This window comes from Petaurus breviceps, unplaced genomic scaffold (genome assembly GCF_028583685.1).
Source record: "Petaurus breviceps papuanus isolate PSGF00001 unplaced genomic scaffold, PetGlider_PUasm1.0 350, whole genome shotgun sequence".
NCBI lineage: Eukaryota > Metazoa > Chordata > Mammalia > Diprotodontia > Petauridae > Petaurus > Petaurus breviceps.
In genome coordinates this window covers 2,569,507-2,584,105 of record NW_027186199.1, presented here as the reverse complement: position 1 = coordinate 2,584,105, position 14,599 = coordinate 2,569,507, and the positions used below count along the sequence as shown (strand labels likewise).

The 14,599-nt window shown below is 38.7% G+C and overlaps 1 protein-coding gene and 1 pseudogene across 1 annotated transcript in view; both read right to left on the bottom strand.

Moving 5' to 3' along the window:
• Positions 1-4,068: 4,068 nt before the first annotated feature.
• Positions 4,069-4,704, bottom strand: LOC138168015 (large ribosomal subunit protein eL13 pseudogene; annotated as a pseudogene).
• A 9,543-nt stretch (positions 4,705-14,247) lies between these two features.
• The window catches only part of LOC138168072 (myelin-oligodendrocyte glycoprotein-like), a 16,201-nt gene continuing 15,849 nt past the window's right edge, over positions 14,248-14,599 (bottom strand). Inside the window, exon 5 of the mRNA XM_069097099.1 lies at positions 14,248-14,477. Within this exon, the coding sequence (XP_068953200.1) occupies positions 14,353-14,477 (125 nt within the window). The 3' untranslated portion in view covers positions 14,248-14,352. The remainder of the gene's footprint in view (positions 14,478-14,599) is intronic.

Below are 14,599 nucleotides of genomic sequence, written 5' to 3'. Positions count from 1 at the left end.
TTTGGTATGTTGTCTCATTATTATCCTTCTCTTGGATGAAGTTATTGATTGTTTGTTGTTTGACCCACTAATTCTTTAGGATTATTTAGTTTCAAATTAATTTTTAGTCTATCTTTCCATGTCCTTTTATGACATGTAATTTTTATTGCACCATGATCTGAAAAGGATGCATTTAATATTTCTGCCTTTCTTCACTGGGTTGTGAAGTTTTTATGCCCTAATTCATGGTCAATTTTTGTGTAGGTGCCATGTACTGCCAAGAAAAAGGTATATTCCTTTCTATCCCCATTCAATTTACTCCAGAGGTCTATCATATCTATCTTTTCTAAAATTCTTTTCACCTCCTTAACTTCTTTCTTGTCTTTTTTGTGGTTAAATTTATCTACTTCACAGAGGGGGGGTTGAGGTCCTCCACTCATATAGATTTTTGTCTATCTATTCCTGTACCTCCCTTAACTTTTTCTCTAAGAATTTGGATGTTATGCCACTTGGTGCATATATGTTTAATAATGATATTACTTCATTGTCTATGGTACCTTTAAGCAGGATGTAGTTTCCTTCCTTATCTCTTTTAATTAGATCGATTTTTGTTTTTGCTTTGTCAGAGATCAGGATTGCTACTCCTGCTTTTATTACTTTAGCTACAGCATAATATATTCTGCTCCAACCTTTTACCTTTACTCCATGTGTATCCCTCTGTTTCAAATGTGTTTCTTGTAAACAGCATATTGTAAGATTATATTTTTTAATCCACTCTGCTATCCTCTTCCATTTTATGGGAGAGTTCATATCATTCACATTCACACTTATGATTACTATCTGCATCTTTCTCTCTATCCTATTTCCCCCCATGTTTATGATTTTCCCTCTCCTTTCTACTTTTCCTTCCTCACTAGAATTTTGCCTTTGACCACTGCCTCCTTCAATCTGTCCTACATTCTATCACCCTGTCCCTTTTCTTTCACTTTTCCCTTAGTACTTCTTCCCTCCCTTCTATCCAACCCCTTCCTTTTCTTTCCCCCTTACCCTCCTATTTCCTATAGGGTAAGTTAGATTTCTATACCTAAGTGATTATGTTATTCCCTCTTTGAACCAAATATGATGAGAGTAAGGTTCAAACAATATTCATTTCCCTCTATTCTTTCCCTTTGTTATACTAGGTCTTTGTGCCTCTTCATGTGATTTAATTTACCCTTCTCTGCCTCTTCCTTTCCTCTTCTCCCAGTACAATCCCTTTTCACCACTTAATTAGATTTTTATCATTGCATTAAAGTCAGTTTATACCCATGTCATCTGTCTATGTATATCCCACCTAAATGTCATAATAAAGATACAGTTTCTCAAAAGTTACAAGTATTATTTTCCCTTGTAGGGATGTATAAAGTTTTCTCTTATTGAATAACATGTTGGGAGAGCACAGTTCTTCCCTGTTTACCTTTTCATAACTCTCTTGAGTCTTGTATTTGAAGATCAAATTTTTTGTTCAGCTCTGGTCTTTTCATCAGGAAGGTTTGGAAGTGCCCTAGTTCATTGAATGTCCATCTCCTCCTCTGAAAGATTATGCTCAATTTTTGTGAGTAGTTGATCCTTGGTTGTAATAAAGCCTTATGGACTCTCATATTTCAAACCCTCCAGTCCTTTAATGTAGAAACTACAAGTTCCTGCATAATCTTTACTGTGTTTCCATGATATTTAAATTGCTCCTTTCTGACTGCTTGTAGTATTTTCTCTTTGACCTGATAATTCTTGAATTTGGCTATAACACTCTTTGGAGTTTGCCTTTTGGGGTCTCTTTCAGGAGGTGATCAGTGGATTCTTTTGATGTGTTTTACCCTCTGGTTCTAGGACCTCAGGGAAGTTTTCCTCAGTGATTTCTTGAAAAATCCTGTCCAGGCTCTTTTTTTTGATCATGGGTTTCAGGTAGACTAATAATTCTTAAATTATCTCTCCTGGATCTATTTTCCAGGTTAGTTGTTTTTCCAATGTGGTATTTTATGTATTATTCTATTTTTTCATTCTTTTGGTTTTGTTTGACTTATTTTTGATGTCTCATAAAGTCATTAGTTTCCACTTGTCCAATTCTAATTTTTAATGAAATATTTTCTTCAATTAGCTTTAGTGCCACCTTTTCCATTTGGCCAATTGTGTTTTTTAAGGATTTGTTTTTTACACTCAATTTTTGTCCTTCCTTTTCCAAGCTATTGACTCTCTCGTGTACTTCTCATTTCTTTTCCCAATTTTTCTTCTACCTCTCTTACTTGACTTTTACAATCCTTCTTGTGCTCTTCCAAGGAAACTTTTTGGTTTTGAGCCCAGTTTATATTCTATTTTGAGGTTTAGGATATGGATATATTGACAATGTTGTCCTTTTGGGAATTTGTATTTTAATCTTCCCTGTCCCCATGTTGTGGTTTCTACTCTGCCTAATCAGGGATGCCAGAAATTGTTGCAGCTTCATAATGTGTTGTGGTGGAACTGTTGCAGTTTAGGCTATGCCCACCCAGGGAGCCAAAAATTGTTGTGGTTTCATGATGTAGTGGAACCGTCTCAAAGAATTCAGAGTCAGACCACCTCTAATCCAAGTATAAGCATTTATAGAGATTGACACCTTTCATGAAGCTGGCTAAATTCTAAGAGGAATCAGTAGTTTCAGAGAAAGCAAGATGGACTTTTATATGGTAAATATGTAATTACATAACAGAAATTATGAATATTAAAAAGGCAGGAGGTATTTGTTAAGGGATTAGGTAATAGGGGACGGGTCCCAGTCACTGTGGAACTGTGCATGCAATTACCCACAATGCATACAGAAAAACCCATTTGGGGGTATGTATGTATGAGAATAATATAATAAGCCTCTCCATGTCATAAGTTCACTCTACATCACTGAACAAGTGCCTACTTAGGGAGAGTTCCTTCTATTGTTTTGGTGTCCATATCAAGCTTTGGGAACGTGGTGGTTTTCTGATTGGTTGAGTATTGTGGTCCTGTCTGAAACTAGATGGATGTAGTTGTGGTTGAGCGCATGGATACACTTGATGTTTCTGTAGGAAATATGAGGAATGGGTTTAGGGGCAGTGGCTAGCTAGCAGCAGCAGCTGGGATCCCACCACATGAACTCACCTGCTGTTCTGTGAGACATATGAGTTCTTGGACACACCTGTTGTTCTAGTGAGCAGTGAGGCATATATGAAAAAGTTAGGCTATTGCATGGCAGGGGGTGAATGAGTGGTTAAGTAGGGGCAGTGGTCTCGCTGTTCAGTGGGACCTATAAGGAAATTAGAATATTGGGGGTGGGAGCAGCTTTATTCCATCACCCATGTAAGAATCTATGGTCATTATCTGTTTCTGCTTTTTTTCTCATGATATTTGCCTATTTCCTGGCTTTTGAAGTTGAGCTCTCCTGCGGGAGCACACCGGGCACTGACCCAAGCTTCTTATATTGGGGGCCAAGGATCTGGTCCCTGGCTTTTTGTGCTGGGTCCCCAGGTACTGGCAGCTGGAGGTTGTAGCAGTCTGGCAGCTTCCCTGATGCTGAGCTGAGACCAGCAACAGTGAAGTTCTCAGGGTAGAAGTGGGTCTGGCCCCTGGAGGATGGCCAGTCATTGCTGGAAGGTTTGGCTGCTGGAAGACACCTGTCTGCTTGGAGTTATGCTTCCTGGAGTTGTACTGAAGCACTGGGAGTTTTGACTGCTAGATTCTACCAGTTCCCTTGCCTGTGCCAAGGCACATAGGGGGTCCTGGTGTCGGTACTTGCTTGCTCCACAACCCTGAGGCTCACTATTTCTAGCTGGTTTGCCTAGGTGGGGCTTGCCACTGGCTTGCTGGGATACCTCCCATCCTGTACTGCTCCCCTTCCACTAGATCAAGAAGGACATTTCCTCTTCATCTCCCAAGATTCCTGGGTTAAAAGACTGTAGCACACCATCTTTATGCTGGCTCAGCTGTTCCAGGGTTTTTCCTGGGGTGATATTTTCTTGGTTTTTAGAAATCAATAAGGGAGAGTGAGAGTTACATTTCTTTTTTTTTTAAATTTTCTATTATTTATTAAAAGTTCTCAGAGGCTGTTTACTTTTTCTTCACCACATCTTGCTCTGCAACCGCCTTGCCTCATTTTGCCCAGGTTCCAAAGAGATGGATATTGGCCTGGGCCATTCAAAGACTAGCAAATGCCCTGAAATTTTTCTCATCTTTGGTAATGACACAAGCTTTCTCTTTCTTGTAGAAATTTCTGATGGGCATAACTGGTCTTGTAGGCTGGGTTGCCAACTTGAGTTCTTCAGCAGAGTTATCTCCCTTCTTGGGTACAGATGGCTTCCTTGGGAAGAAGAGCAGTTTGGAACAATATTCTTTCAGTTGCTGTACTTTTGCCTGGAGAAACTCTGTAGACTTATTTTGGTGACGAGGGTCCACAGAGATACCAATGGTCCATGCCACTTCTTTTGTGGATAACAGCCACCTAAAGCTCTTCCAAGCTGAATCTTTTACCAGCATGAACTTTGTTGTGGTGTTGGACAGTAGGGCACCACATGATGGGCCAGATAGGACCAGATGCAGGGTGAGGAGCAATTCGATGGGCTTTTGCTTGACAAGCTTTTCACTTTCTGATCTTCCTGGCTGACTGGTTAACCATGTGGCAGCTTGTCTTTTCCAGTCTTTGTGGAAATCGGGCTTCAGAATCATGCCATTTTGGCTGGGTGCCATGGCTGCTTAGAGCCCTCATCACAAGCACCTCAGTCAATCAGAAAGGGTGAGCAATTTATTTCTTACTCTACCATCTTGGTTTCCAGAAATCTTAAATCGAATATTTTCTCTTTGAACTGGGAGTTATGGAATTTGATTATAGTATTCCTGAGAGTTTTCATTTTGAAATCTCTTTCAGGAGGTGATCAGTGAATTCTTGCAATTTCTGTTTTACCTTCTGGTTCCAGACTATCAGGGCAGTTTTACTTGATAGTTTATTGAAAGATGATGCCTATGCTTTTTTTTGGAGGGGGAGGGGAGGGCAATTGGGGTTAAGTTACTTGGTCAAGGTCACATTGCTAACAATTTTGTGTGTGTGTATTAAGTGTCTGAGACCAAATTTGAACTCAGGTCCTCCTGACTCCAGGGCCGGTGCTCTATTCACTGCTGCACCTAGCCGCCCCTATGCTTTTATTTTAATCGTGGCTTCCATGTAGTCCAATAATTTTAAAATTATCTCTCCTGGATCTATTTTTCTGGTCAGTTGTTTTTCCAGTGAAATATTTCATAATATCTTCCTTATTTTTTCATTCTTTTGGTTTTGTTTTATTGCTTCTTGATCTATCATAAAGTTATTAGCTTCTATTAGCTAAATTCTAATTTTTAAGGAATTATTTTGTTCAGTTAGCATTTTTACCTCCTTTTCCATTGGGCCAATTCTATTTTTTAAGTAATGTTTTTTTTTCTGTGAATTTTTGTGCCTCTTTTCCCATTTGGCCATTTCTGCTTTTTAAGGCATTCTTCTCATTGACTTTTTGTACCTCTTTTTACCATTTGACTTGGTTTTTTAAGGTGTTATTTTCTTCACTATTTTTTGTGTCTCCTTTACCAAGCTGTCAACTCTTTTTTTCATGATTTTCTCTCATCACTCTCATTTTTTTCCCCAATTTTTTCTCTACCTTTCTTACTTGATTTTAAAAATCCTGTTCTGCTGTGGCTGCAATCTCTGGTTTTCCAGTGTTCCTCCTCACCCTGGGGCTGCCACCCAAGACTATGACTAGATCCAAGTATGGACAAAGCAACACGATTCTGCTTCAGTGCTAGCAAAGAGATCCCTATATTCTCCTGTATGACCCCCTTACTGTCTGTTGGCTGAGAGTTCTGGAAGCAGCTGCTGCTGCTGAATCAGTGACTCCCAAGACCTGCTCCTAATTTACTGGGGCTGGGTATGTGCTGGCAAAGCCTGCAATGGATTGTGCTCCTCTCTTGCTCTGCTACAACAGTCCTTTCCTGATAATATTCTAAGTTATCTTGGGCTGTAGAAATGTTTCATTCTGTCTTTTTATGGGTTCTGCTGTTCTAGAATTTGTTCAGAGTCATTATTTAAAACTATTTTGACAAGTTTGGGAGAGAATTCAGGCAAGTCCCTGCCTTTATTCTGCCATCTTGGTTCTACTTCCCATTCTCATTTCTTTTCCCAATTTTTCTTCTACTAGTCTAATCTCTTTCTTTGATTTTCTCAGGAATTCTTGTTGAACTTTTGTTCAGTTTGCATTTTTCTTTGCTTTGCTCATGCTTGTTTTCATGTCAGTATCTTATTCTGAGTTTGTGACTTGATCATCTTCTTTATCATCATAGTAGTTTTTATGATCAGGTTCTCTTTTTTGTTATTTGCTTATTTTCCAACCTATTTCTTCAGCTTGAACTTTATGTTAAAGTTGTGTTTTACTCATACTGGATGGGGCAGCACTATCTAAAGCTTCAGACTTTTTAGAGCTGTTGTTTTCAGGGCTAGTTCTAAGGGTTTGTAAGTTTTTATTGCTTCTAAGGTGGTATGATCCAGGAATATATGTCTTCACTGTTCTTATGGTCTATGCTCTGGACTTTACCCAGAAAGGCCCCTGCTCCCCTGCAACCACAAGGCTCCTCATAGCTTCTCGGGGCTATGGAACTGTGATCAGGGTCCTTGCTGCATGATGTGCAACCATAAACACTCCTCTTTATCCTGGAACTGTTACCAGGGCCCTGGCTTCTTGTGACTGACCACAAGCTCTCCTCTCCACCCTGTATTTATGACCTAAAACTGTCTGTGAACAATGAGATATGTAGGGGTGTTCAGGAAAAAAACTAGTGCCTCTGGTGTGGGGGCTGCTGAGCCCTTTTCAAGGCAACTTTCCCACTTTGGTGTTCACCTGATCCAACTCTCACCAGTGGCTCCAAGTGGCTATAGCATGTGCAGTGGCCATGGCATAGCACACCATTTTGGCAGATAGACTAAACCAAGTTAAAGGTAACAGGAGTCTCAAACTCATCAGTGAGTTGGGGTGGGGCTTCTACCCCAGCCTGTGACGACTTCCTCCAGAAGAACTGGTGAATGAGAATAATTTGTTTTAACAGCCATGAATGTGTCTGAAGCAGGTGTTGTGGAGAAATTTTTAATGCTGTGAAAAAGTTCGCCTACTTGGGCAGTATACCTACCAAGGATGTACACATAGATGGTGAGATTGACACACCCATTTCCAGAGCTAGCTCAGCATTTGGGAGGCTCTGAAGTAAAGTGTAGAATAGAAGAAGTATTAGCCTACCACACTGAAGGTCTACAGAACTGTGGCGTAGACCTCATTGTTGTATGCCTATGAAACCTGAATGGTCTACCAATACCATGATGGGAAACACAATCACTTCTATTTGAGTTGTCTTAAGAAGATTCTGAAGATCACCTGGAAAGATAAGGTTCTGGACACTGAATGCCCTTCTTGAGCTGAACTGCCAAGCATTCAAATTCTACTGTAGAGAATACAACTCTGATCAGCTGACCATGATGTTTGAATGCCAAATATATGTTTGCCTAAAAACCTATTCTACAGAGAACTCACACAAGGTAAACACTCACATGGAGGTCAGGAGAAGTGATACAAGGACACTCTCAAAGTCTCTCTGAAGAACTTTGGACTTGATTGTGAGACATAGGAGATATTGACACAAGACTGCCTAGTATCATGTGCTTGTATAAAAGAAGGTGCTTTGTTCTATGAGCAAAGCAGTAGTAACTTAAAAAATGTGAGATGTGCAAATTTAGAGGCATCTCCACTCCAAATGTTCATATGGACTATTTGTGCCAGACCTATAGTAGACCCTTCTAAGCTCCTATCAGTCTGATCAGTCACAGATGGACACACACACCTTGACCTCAATACAGTAATGTCATTTTGGTCATCTTTAAAAAGGATAGATAACTATGGGCAATGAAGTTGCCACACAGGGCTAGGTCCTGTGCCCAGTGCCAGCAAATGGTCCCTTGTCATTTCTTTCTGACCAATTGTCTAACCTCCTTCCCACCCTGGGCTGAAAGTTCCAGATACTGCTGTTGCTACTGTTGCTGCCCCCAAGGCCAGTGTAACTGCAAAGCATGCTCCGGGCCAGTCCCCATCTTAGTATCACTGACCTTTCTTGCCAACTTAATAAATTATCTAAGGCTGGAAAAATGTCTCACCCTGACATTTTGTTGGCTATGTCTCTCCAGAATTTAATTTGACTTGCTATTTTTAATTTGTTTGCAAGGGAATGTTGGGAGAATTTGGCTGGGTTGCTGCCCCTACTTTGCTATCTTGGCTCCATCTCCCAAATTGTCCTTTTCCATCCCACAAAATGACATTGATCTATACTTGATTCTTAAAGGAATTCAGCATCTTGGGTTTGAGGTCATCAAGCAGAAAATAGAGTTATAGAAGCTGTGAGTTAAGGATATTTCCTTCTGTCTCTACATGTTTCCTTTTCTAGTCAATATATTCCTCCACTTTGGATTATGCATCTAGTATTTTATATGCAAAACAACATTTTCTAAGTATGGTATACCCAATGCAAAACTGGGAGGAAGGTAAAGTTTGTCTTTGCTGACCTGTGAGACACCTTGCACTCTCAAATGGTCTTTTTTTTTCTGTCAATATCCCCACTCAAATATTCACAAAGACCTATTTTATTGAGGCAATAGTACTTAATGTTCTAAAAATTATCCTTCTTTTATGATCCCTCCCACCACACCAACATGCCTGTTTTCTTAGATAGCCATTGCAGCCAATTATTAGGAAAAGACATGACTGAAGAAGCCAATTCACATTGAGGTATAAATGAATGCTTTTCTCTTACCCTTATTCTCTTAGGAGTATTATTTAAAGGAAATAGATGCTTGTTTATTAAATGAATGGACATCTCATCATATTAGAGCAAAATAAAGACAAAAATTTAGGTAATGTATATGGGGAAGGACTTTTCTGGTGTCACTTTAATCACAGTACAATATTATCTAATATATTTCTGTGTGTAAATATTCTTGGCCACAAAGGGGTATTGCCAGATGGACTCCTTTCCTTTACAATTACATACAAAACAGCTACTATTAATAGGGAACAGGTTTAATTTTACATCATTTATCTCCAGATGCTTTTCCCAGGGTGAAAGAAATATCACCAAGAGCAGTAAAACTAGGTTCATCTTCCCAAAGGTAAGCCTCAAGGGCCACTATAAATGCGCTGTTAATGGAAAGGGGAAATTTCCATAAATCCAGTCCCTGCCTTTGTTTCTAAACAAAGGCTAAAGAGAATGACCACTCCAGATTCTTCTCCAATATATAATTTTTTATGCCTCTCTTGAATCTTGTGTTTGAATACCAAATTTTCTATTCAGTTCTGGTCTTTTCATCAGAAATGCCTGGAAGCCCATTTCATTAAATATCCATTTTTCCCTGGAGAATTACACTCAGTTTTGATGAGTAGGTAGGTTTTTCTTGGTTATAATCCTAACATCTTAATCTGTAGGAATATCATATTTCTTTTTTTTTTTTTTTGCTTTTTGGAGGGCAATTGGTTGTAAGTGACTTGCCTAAGGTCACACAGCTAGTGTTTTGTGTGTTAAGTGTCTGAGAGCAGATTTGAACTCAGGTCTTCCTGACTCCAGGGCCAGTGCTCTATTCACTGATTTGATTTTGTTGTCTTCTTCTGGTTGTATGTTTTGATCTTTGTCACCAAAGTAAGCTTTGATAAGTTCCTTATGATTTCTTTTCCCTGTTTGCCTTCTCATGCTTCTCTTGCTTCTTATATCTGAATGTCAAATTTTCTATTCAACTCTGGTTTTTTCATCAAGAATGCTTGAAGTCCTCTATTTCATTGAATGACCATATTTTCCCCTGAAACATGATACTAGGTTTTGCTGGGTAGGTGATTCTTGGTTTTAATCCCAGCTCCTTTGACCTCCAGAATATCATATTCCAAGCCCTTTGATCCCTCCGGGTAGAAGCTGCCAGATCCTATGTTATCCTGATTGTGTTTCCACAATATTCAAATTATTTCTTCTTGGCTGCTTGTAATATTTTCTCCTTGATCTGGGAATTCCAGAACCTGGCTATAATATTCCTAGGAGTTTTCTTTTTAGGATCTTTTTCAGGAGGTGATTTGTGGATTCTTTCAATCTCTATTTTTCCCTCTAGTTCTAAAACATCAGGGCAATTTTCCTTAAGAATTTCTTGAAGGATGATTTCTAGGTTCTTTTTTTGATTGTGGCTTTCAGGTAGTCCACTAATTTTTCCCAATGAGATATTTCACATTGTCTTCTATTTTTTCATTTCTTTGGATCTGTTTAATAATATTTTGATTTCTCCTAAAGTCACTAGCTTCCATTTGCTCCAATCTAATTCTGAAGGAATTATTCTCTTCAGTGACCTTTTGAGATTCTTTTTCCATCTGGAAAATTTGGCTTTTAATGCATTCTTCTCCTCATTGGCTTTTTGAGCCTCTTTTGCCATTTGAGTTAGTCTAATTTTTAAGGTGTTATTTTCTTTAGTTGGGTTGTTGACTCTCATTTCTTAATTTTCTTGCATCATTCTCATCTCTTCCCAATTTTTCCTCTACTTCTCTTGTTTGGTTTTCAAAATCCTTTTTAAGCTCATCTGTGTCCTGTAACCAGCTCATATTTTTCTTAGAAGCTTTTTGTGCTGGAGTTCTGACTTCATTGTCTTCCTCCTGTTCCATGCTTTGATCCTTTTTGTCCCCCAAAATAGGAGTCTAATGTCGGATTGCTCTACTTGCTTTGCTTCCTTTGCTTGCTTATGTTGCAAATTACTTGACTTTGTCTACATGACACAGTAGGACAGTTGCCTGGTACCCAGAAACCAAAAATGAGATGGGGCTAAGAATGAAGCTCCTTGGGAGCCTGAACTGATTTTAGGACTGGATTTCTGCTCCCACAGCCTAAGTTAACCCAAGGCTAATCTTACTTCACTTTCCCCTTTCCTCAGTAAATATTCCCATTGAATGATTCTAAACCCAGCCAGCTCTTCACTCGAGAGTTTTCTACCTTATCCCATCACTCTCTAGCTAAGCAAAACCTCTTTTCCCAGTAAGCACAGTTCATAAAAAGAAGAGACACCATGCCTGTTTCCCTTTTTATTTCTCAAGCCATAGTCTTGCTTTCTGAAATCATAGTGGCAAGGGGCACTCACTCAGGCTATAGATGTCACTAGAGAACAATAAGCTCAGACAATTCTGTGCACACCAGGAAGTTTCAGCTCTCCTCCAATTAGCACAACATCAGAAAAGCCCTCTCAGCTGACCCAGCCTTTCTCTGGCCAATCAGCAAAGCAATGCTGCTCTTCCAGTCAACATGATACTACCAAAGCAAGTAAGGAGTCTTCCCATCATCTCTTATCAGCTAGAAGAAGCTGGAGGAAGCTCCTCTCTGTGCCTTCTGTATCTTCTGTCCCTGGCTTCTTGTGATGCCTCCTACATTCAGCTTCCTTCCCTTATTCTTTTTGGTCAGTCTCTTCTTATAACAAATCATCACCTCCTCTTGGTAGTGATTAATATCTAATATAGGATGTGAAACTCAGAAGTTTTGCCTCTCTCAGAAATAATCCCAATAGTCCTAATATAGTCTTCCCATAGTCCCTAAAGGATTTTCTGTAATTTCTAAGTGTCAACCTTCAACACTCAAAAATCAATCACATGCAAATGAGTTGATGGATCACAATGTCCTATCTCTATTAGTACCTCAATCAATGCTCCGTCTTCAAACAGAGGTTCTTAGTATATTCATCTGAAGGTTCTCTATCTGGTCCTAAGAACAGTCTGTGTCTCTCCTGTGCAATTTATCTGAAATGTTGTTTCTTTTCAACTTGATTTTTTATCATTCTTCTTTATATAAATATTCTTTTTCTGCCTATTCAGAAACCAAATGGCTTTGTAGGAAATGGGCAATATCTTACAACAGAATGATAAACAGTAGGAAAAAACCTCAGATGTCACCTACTCTAAAGGTATCCAACATGTGGCCCATAACATTACACAGTGCAGCCTGAACCAGATTGAAATGTAATTGGGAAATATTTAACAACACAAATAAAAATACAATAGGCCATAGATAACATTAATATGTGGTTTTGTAAGTCAATATGTGGCAACAGGGATCCTTACATATAGCTGTTTCTTTTTGAGATGGTCACCTCTGACCTACTCCAGCCTGCTTATTTTGTCATTGAGAAAACTAGGACCTTAAGAGTTTTAATAACCTGTCCCAGGTCACTCAAATAATGTGTCAGAGGCAGGATTGGAACACAGATGCTCTGCTTTTCCCCCTCATCTCCATCTCCTGACTTCCTTGGCTTCCTTCAAGTCACAGATAAAATCTCATCTTCCACAAGAATTCTTTTCTGATCTATTTGAATGCTAGTGCCTTCCCTTTCTTGATTATCTACAATTTATCTTATATATGACTTGTTTGTACAGAATTGTTTATATGTTGTCTCTCCCATTAGACTATGAGGTTTTTAACTTTCTTTGCAACCCCAGAATTTAGAATGGTGCATAGCACATAGTAAGTGCTTAATAAGTGTTTGATGGCTTGACTTAACTAGACTATTGTTCCAAATATAGTTTTCTTTTCACTACAACATAGTGCCTTCCAAACTTACAGTAAATTTTACCAAAAATAAGATATAGTAGTAATTAAGTGGGGACTCTTTGCTTTATTTTTATCTTAGGGAATGCCTCATATGGAAATACTGTCTGCTAATTCAATGAACTTAGAGAGTGACCTGGAGTACTAAGAGATTAAAGAGATTAAATAACTTGCCTATGGTCACATAGCTAGTGTGTGTCAGAAGCCAGACTTGAATCAATCTTCCTGACTTTAAGGGAAGCATTCTAACTACTATATCGCATTGCATTTTAGATATTTTAGTACAGTTGGTCCTACTATAACAAAAAGCTCTTCACTAATGCAAAATCCTGTAATAAAAACCATAAAACTTAAGGGGAAATGGAGTTAATTAAGGGTACAGTGCCCAAAAACTTCATCAGAGAGGACCCTAGTAAAAATGGCAGCATAGTTTTGTATATATTAAGTGATTTAAAAAATATAAATGCTACAATAAATTGTGACAGCATCTATAACCTTAGGTTGCTCTGTTCAGCCTAAACCCCAGATGGCAGATTCATAAAGTCCTGAGCAAGATGGGTAAGAAGACCCTGGGTCTGGAGACCATGGCTAAATGGGGGAGAGAGTGGACAAACCATCCTCTGCCATGGTTCCTACTGCACCAGAAGATATACAATAAATATTGCATTTTGACAAAGACCAAAAGTTTGCTTGTAAGAGTACCTGTCAGAAGGTTTGCAGCTTGTAAGTTATTGTGAAGGGGAACAGTTTCTTGAACTCTTGCTATTTCTCATGAAAGAAATCCCCATAAGCAAACTGAAAATTCTTATCATACTCAAGATATTCCCTAATACATTCATTGCATGGAAATAAATTCACATTTTTGAAACACAAGTCATAGCAGAATTGTCTGTTTTTCTTTTCTTTTCTTTTGTCTTAGAAATGGAGGAATGAGGCTTAAAATGAAGCATGAATGGGCAAGAAAATGCAGGACCAGAGACAACAAGAAAAGGATATAACAAGGGCTGGTACAATGAGAATGGGAGTGCTAGTCTTAGGGTCACCATAGGTGAAAGAAGGGCTGTGTGAGAGGAGGTAGAAATGATTCTTAAGGGAGGCACATCTAGCTCTGCTGAGTTCTCCTTCATTCCTCCAAGTTACTGGATTGCAGTCATAATCACAGCAGGGTAATTCACTGAGTAGGCAAAAATCATGAGATTTATGGAACCATCCTACCCTTGGTGCCTATGACTAATTTCACATCTCTGACAACACAGGAAGAGAGAAACTAGGTATGCATTGGCTCAAACCACAGGTGAAGGGACCCTTAGCCCTCTTTGTCCTATACCTAACTATGTTGTTGGATTGGGTTCAGACCTGTGCAAGTTGACCTCAAGTGAGAGGTGGCTTGCTATTTTTTCCCACATGCATTAACTCCTTCACCCCTGAGGATTATAAGAAATGAGATCATTTTTTTTCACAAGTTTTATGCACTCTAAAAGGGCAAGGTAATAAATGCATTTAAGGTACAATATGAATTAGGAATGAGACAATTTATTCCTTCTCAGAAAAAGGAATTCTAAGCATAGACAAATCATAATAGGTATTAATTAAATGACTAGAACAGAATCCAGTAACTTATTATTATGGTACAATATGCTGGGAGGCTAATATTTATTTTTAAAAGTTGAATTTCTTTTTAAAATAATATTTTATTTTTCCCAATTACATGCAAAAGCAATTTCAGCATAATATTTTCAAAGTTTGAGTTCTGAATTCTCTCCCCCCCTTCCCCATTGAGAAGGCAAGAAGTTTGACATACGTTGTACATGTGTAGTCATGTAAAACACGTTTCCACATAAGTTGTTCTGTAAAAGGAAATACAGACAAAATAAAACCCAAGAAAAATAAAGAAACTAAAGAAAAAGTATCTTTTTTTTTTAAAGCAATTGGGGTTAAGTAACTTGCTCAAGGTTACACGGCCAGTTAT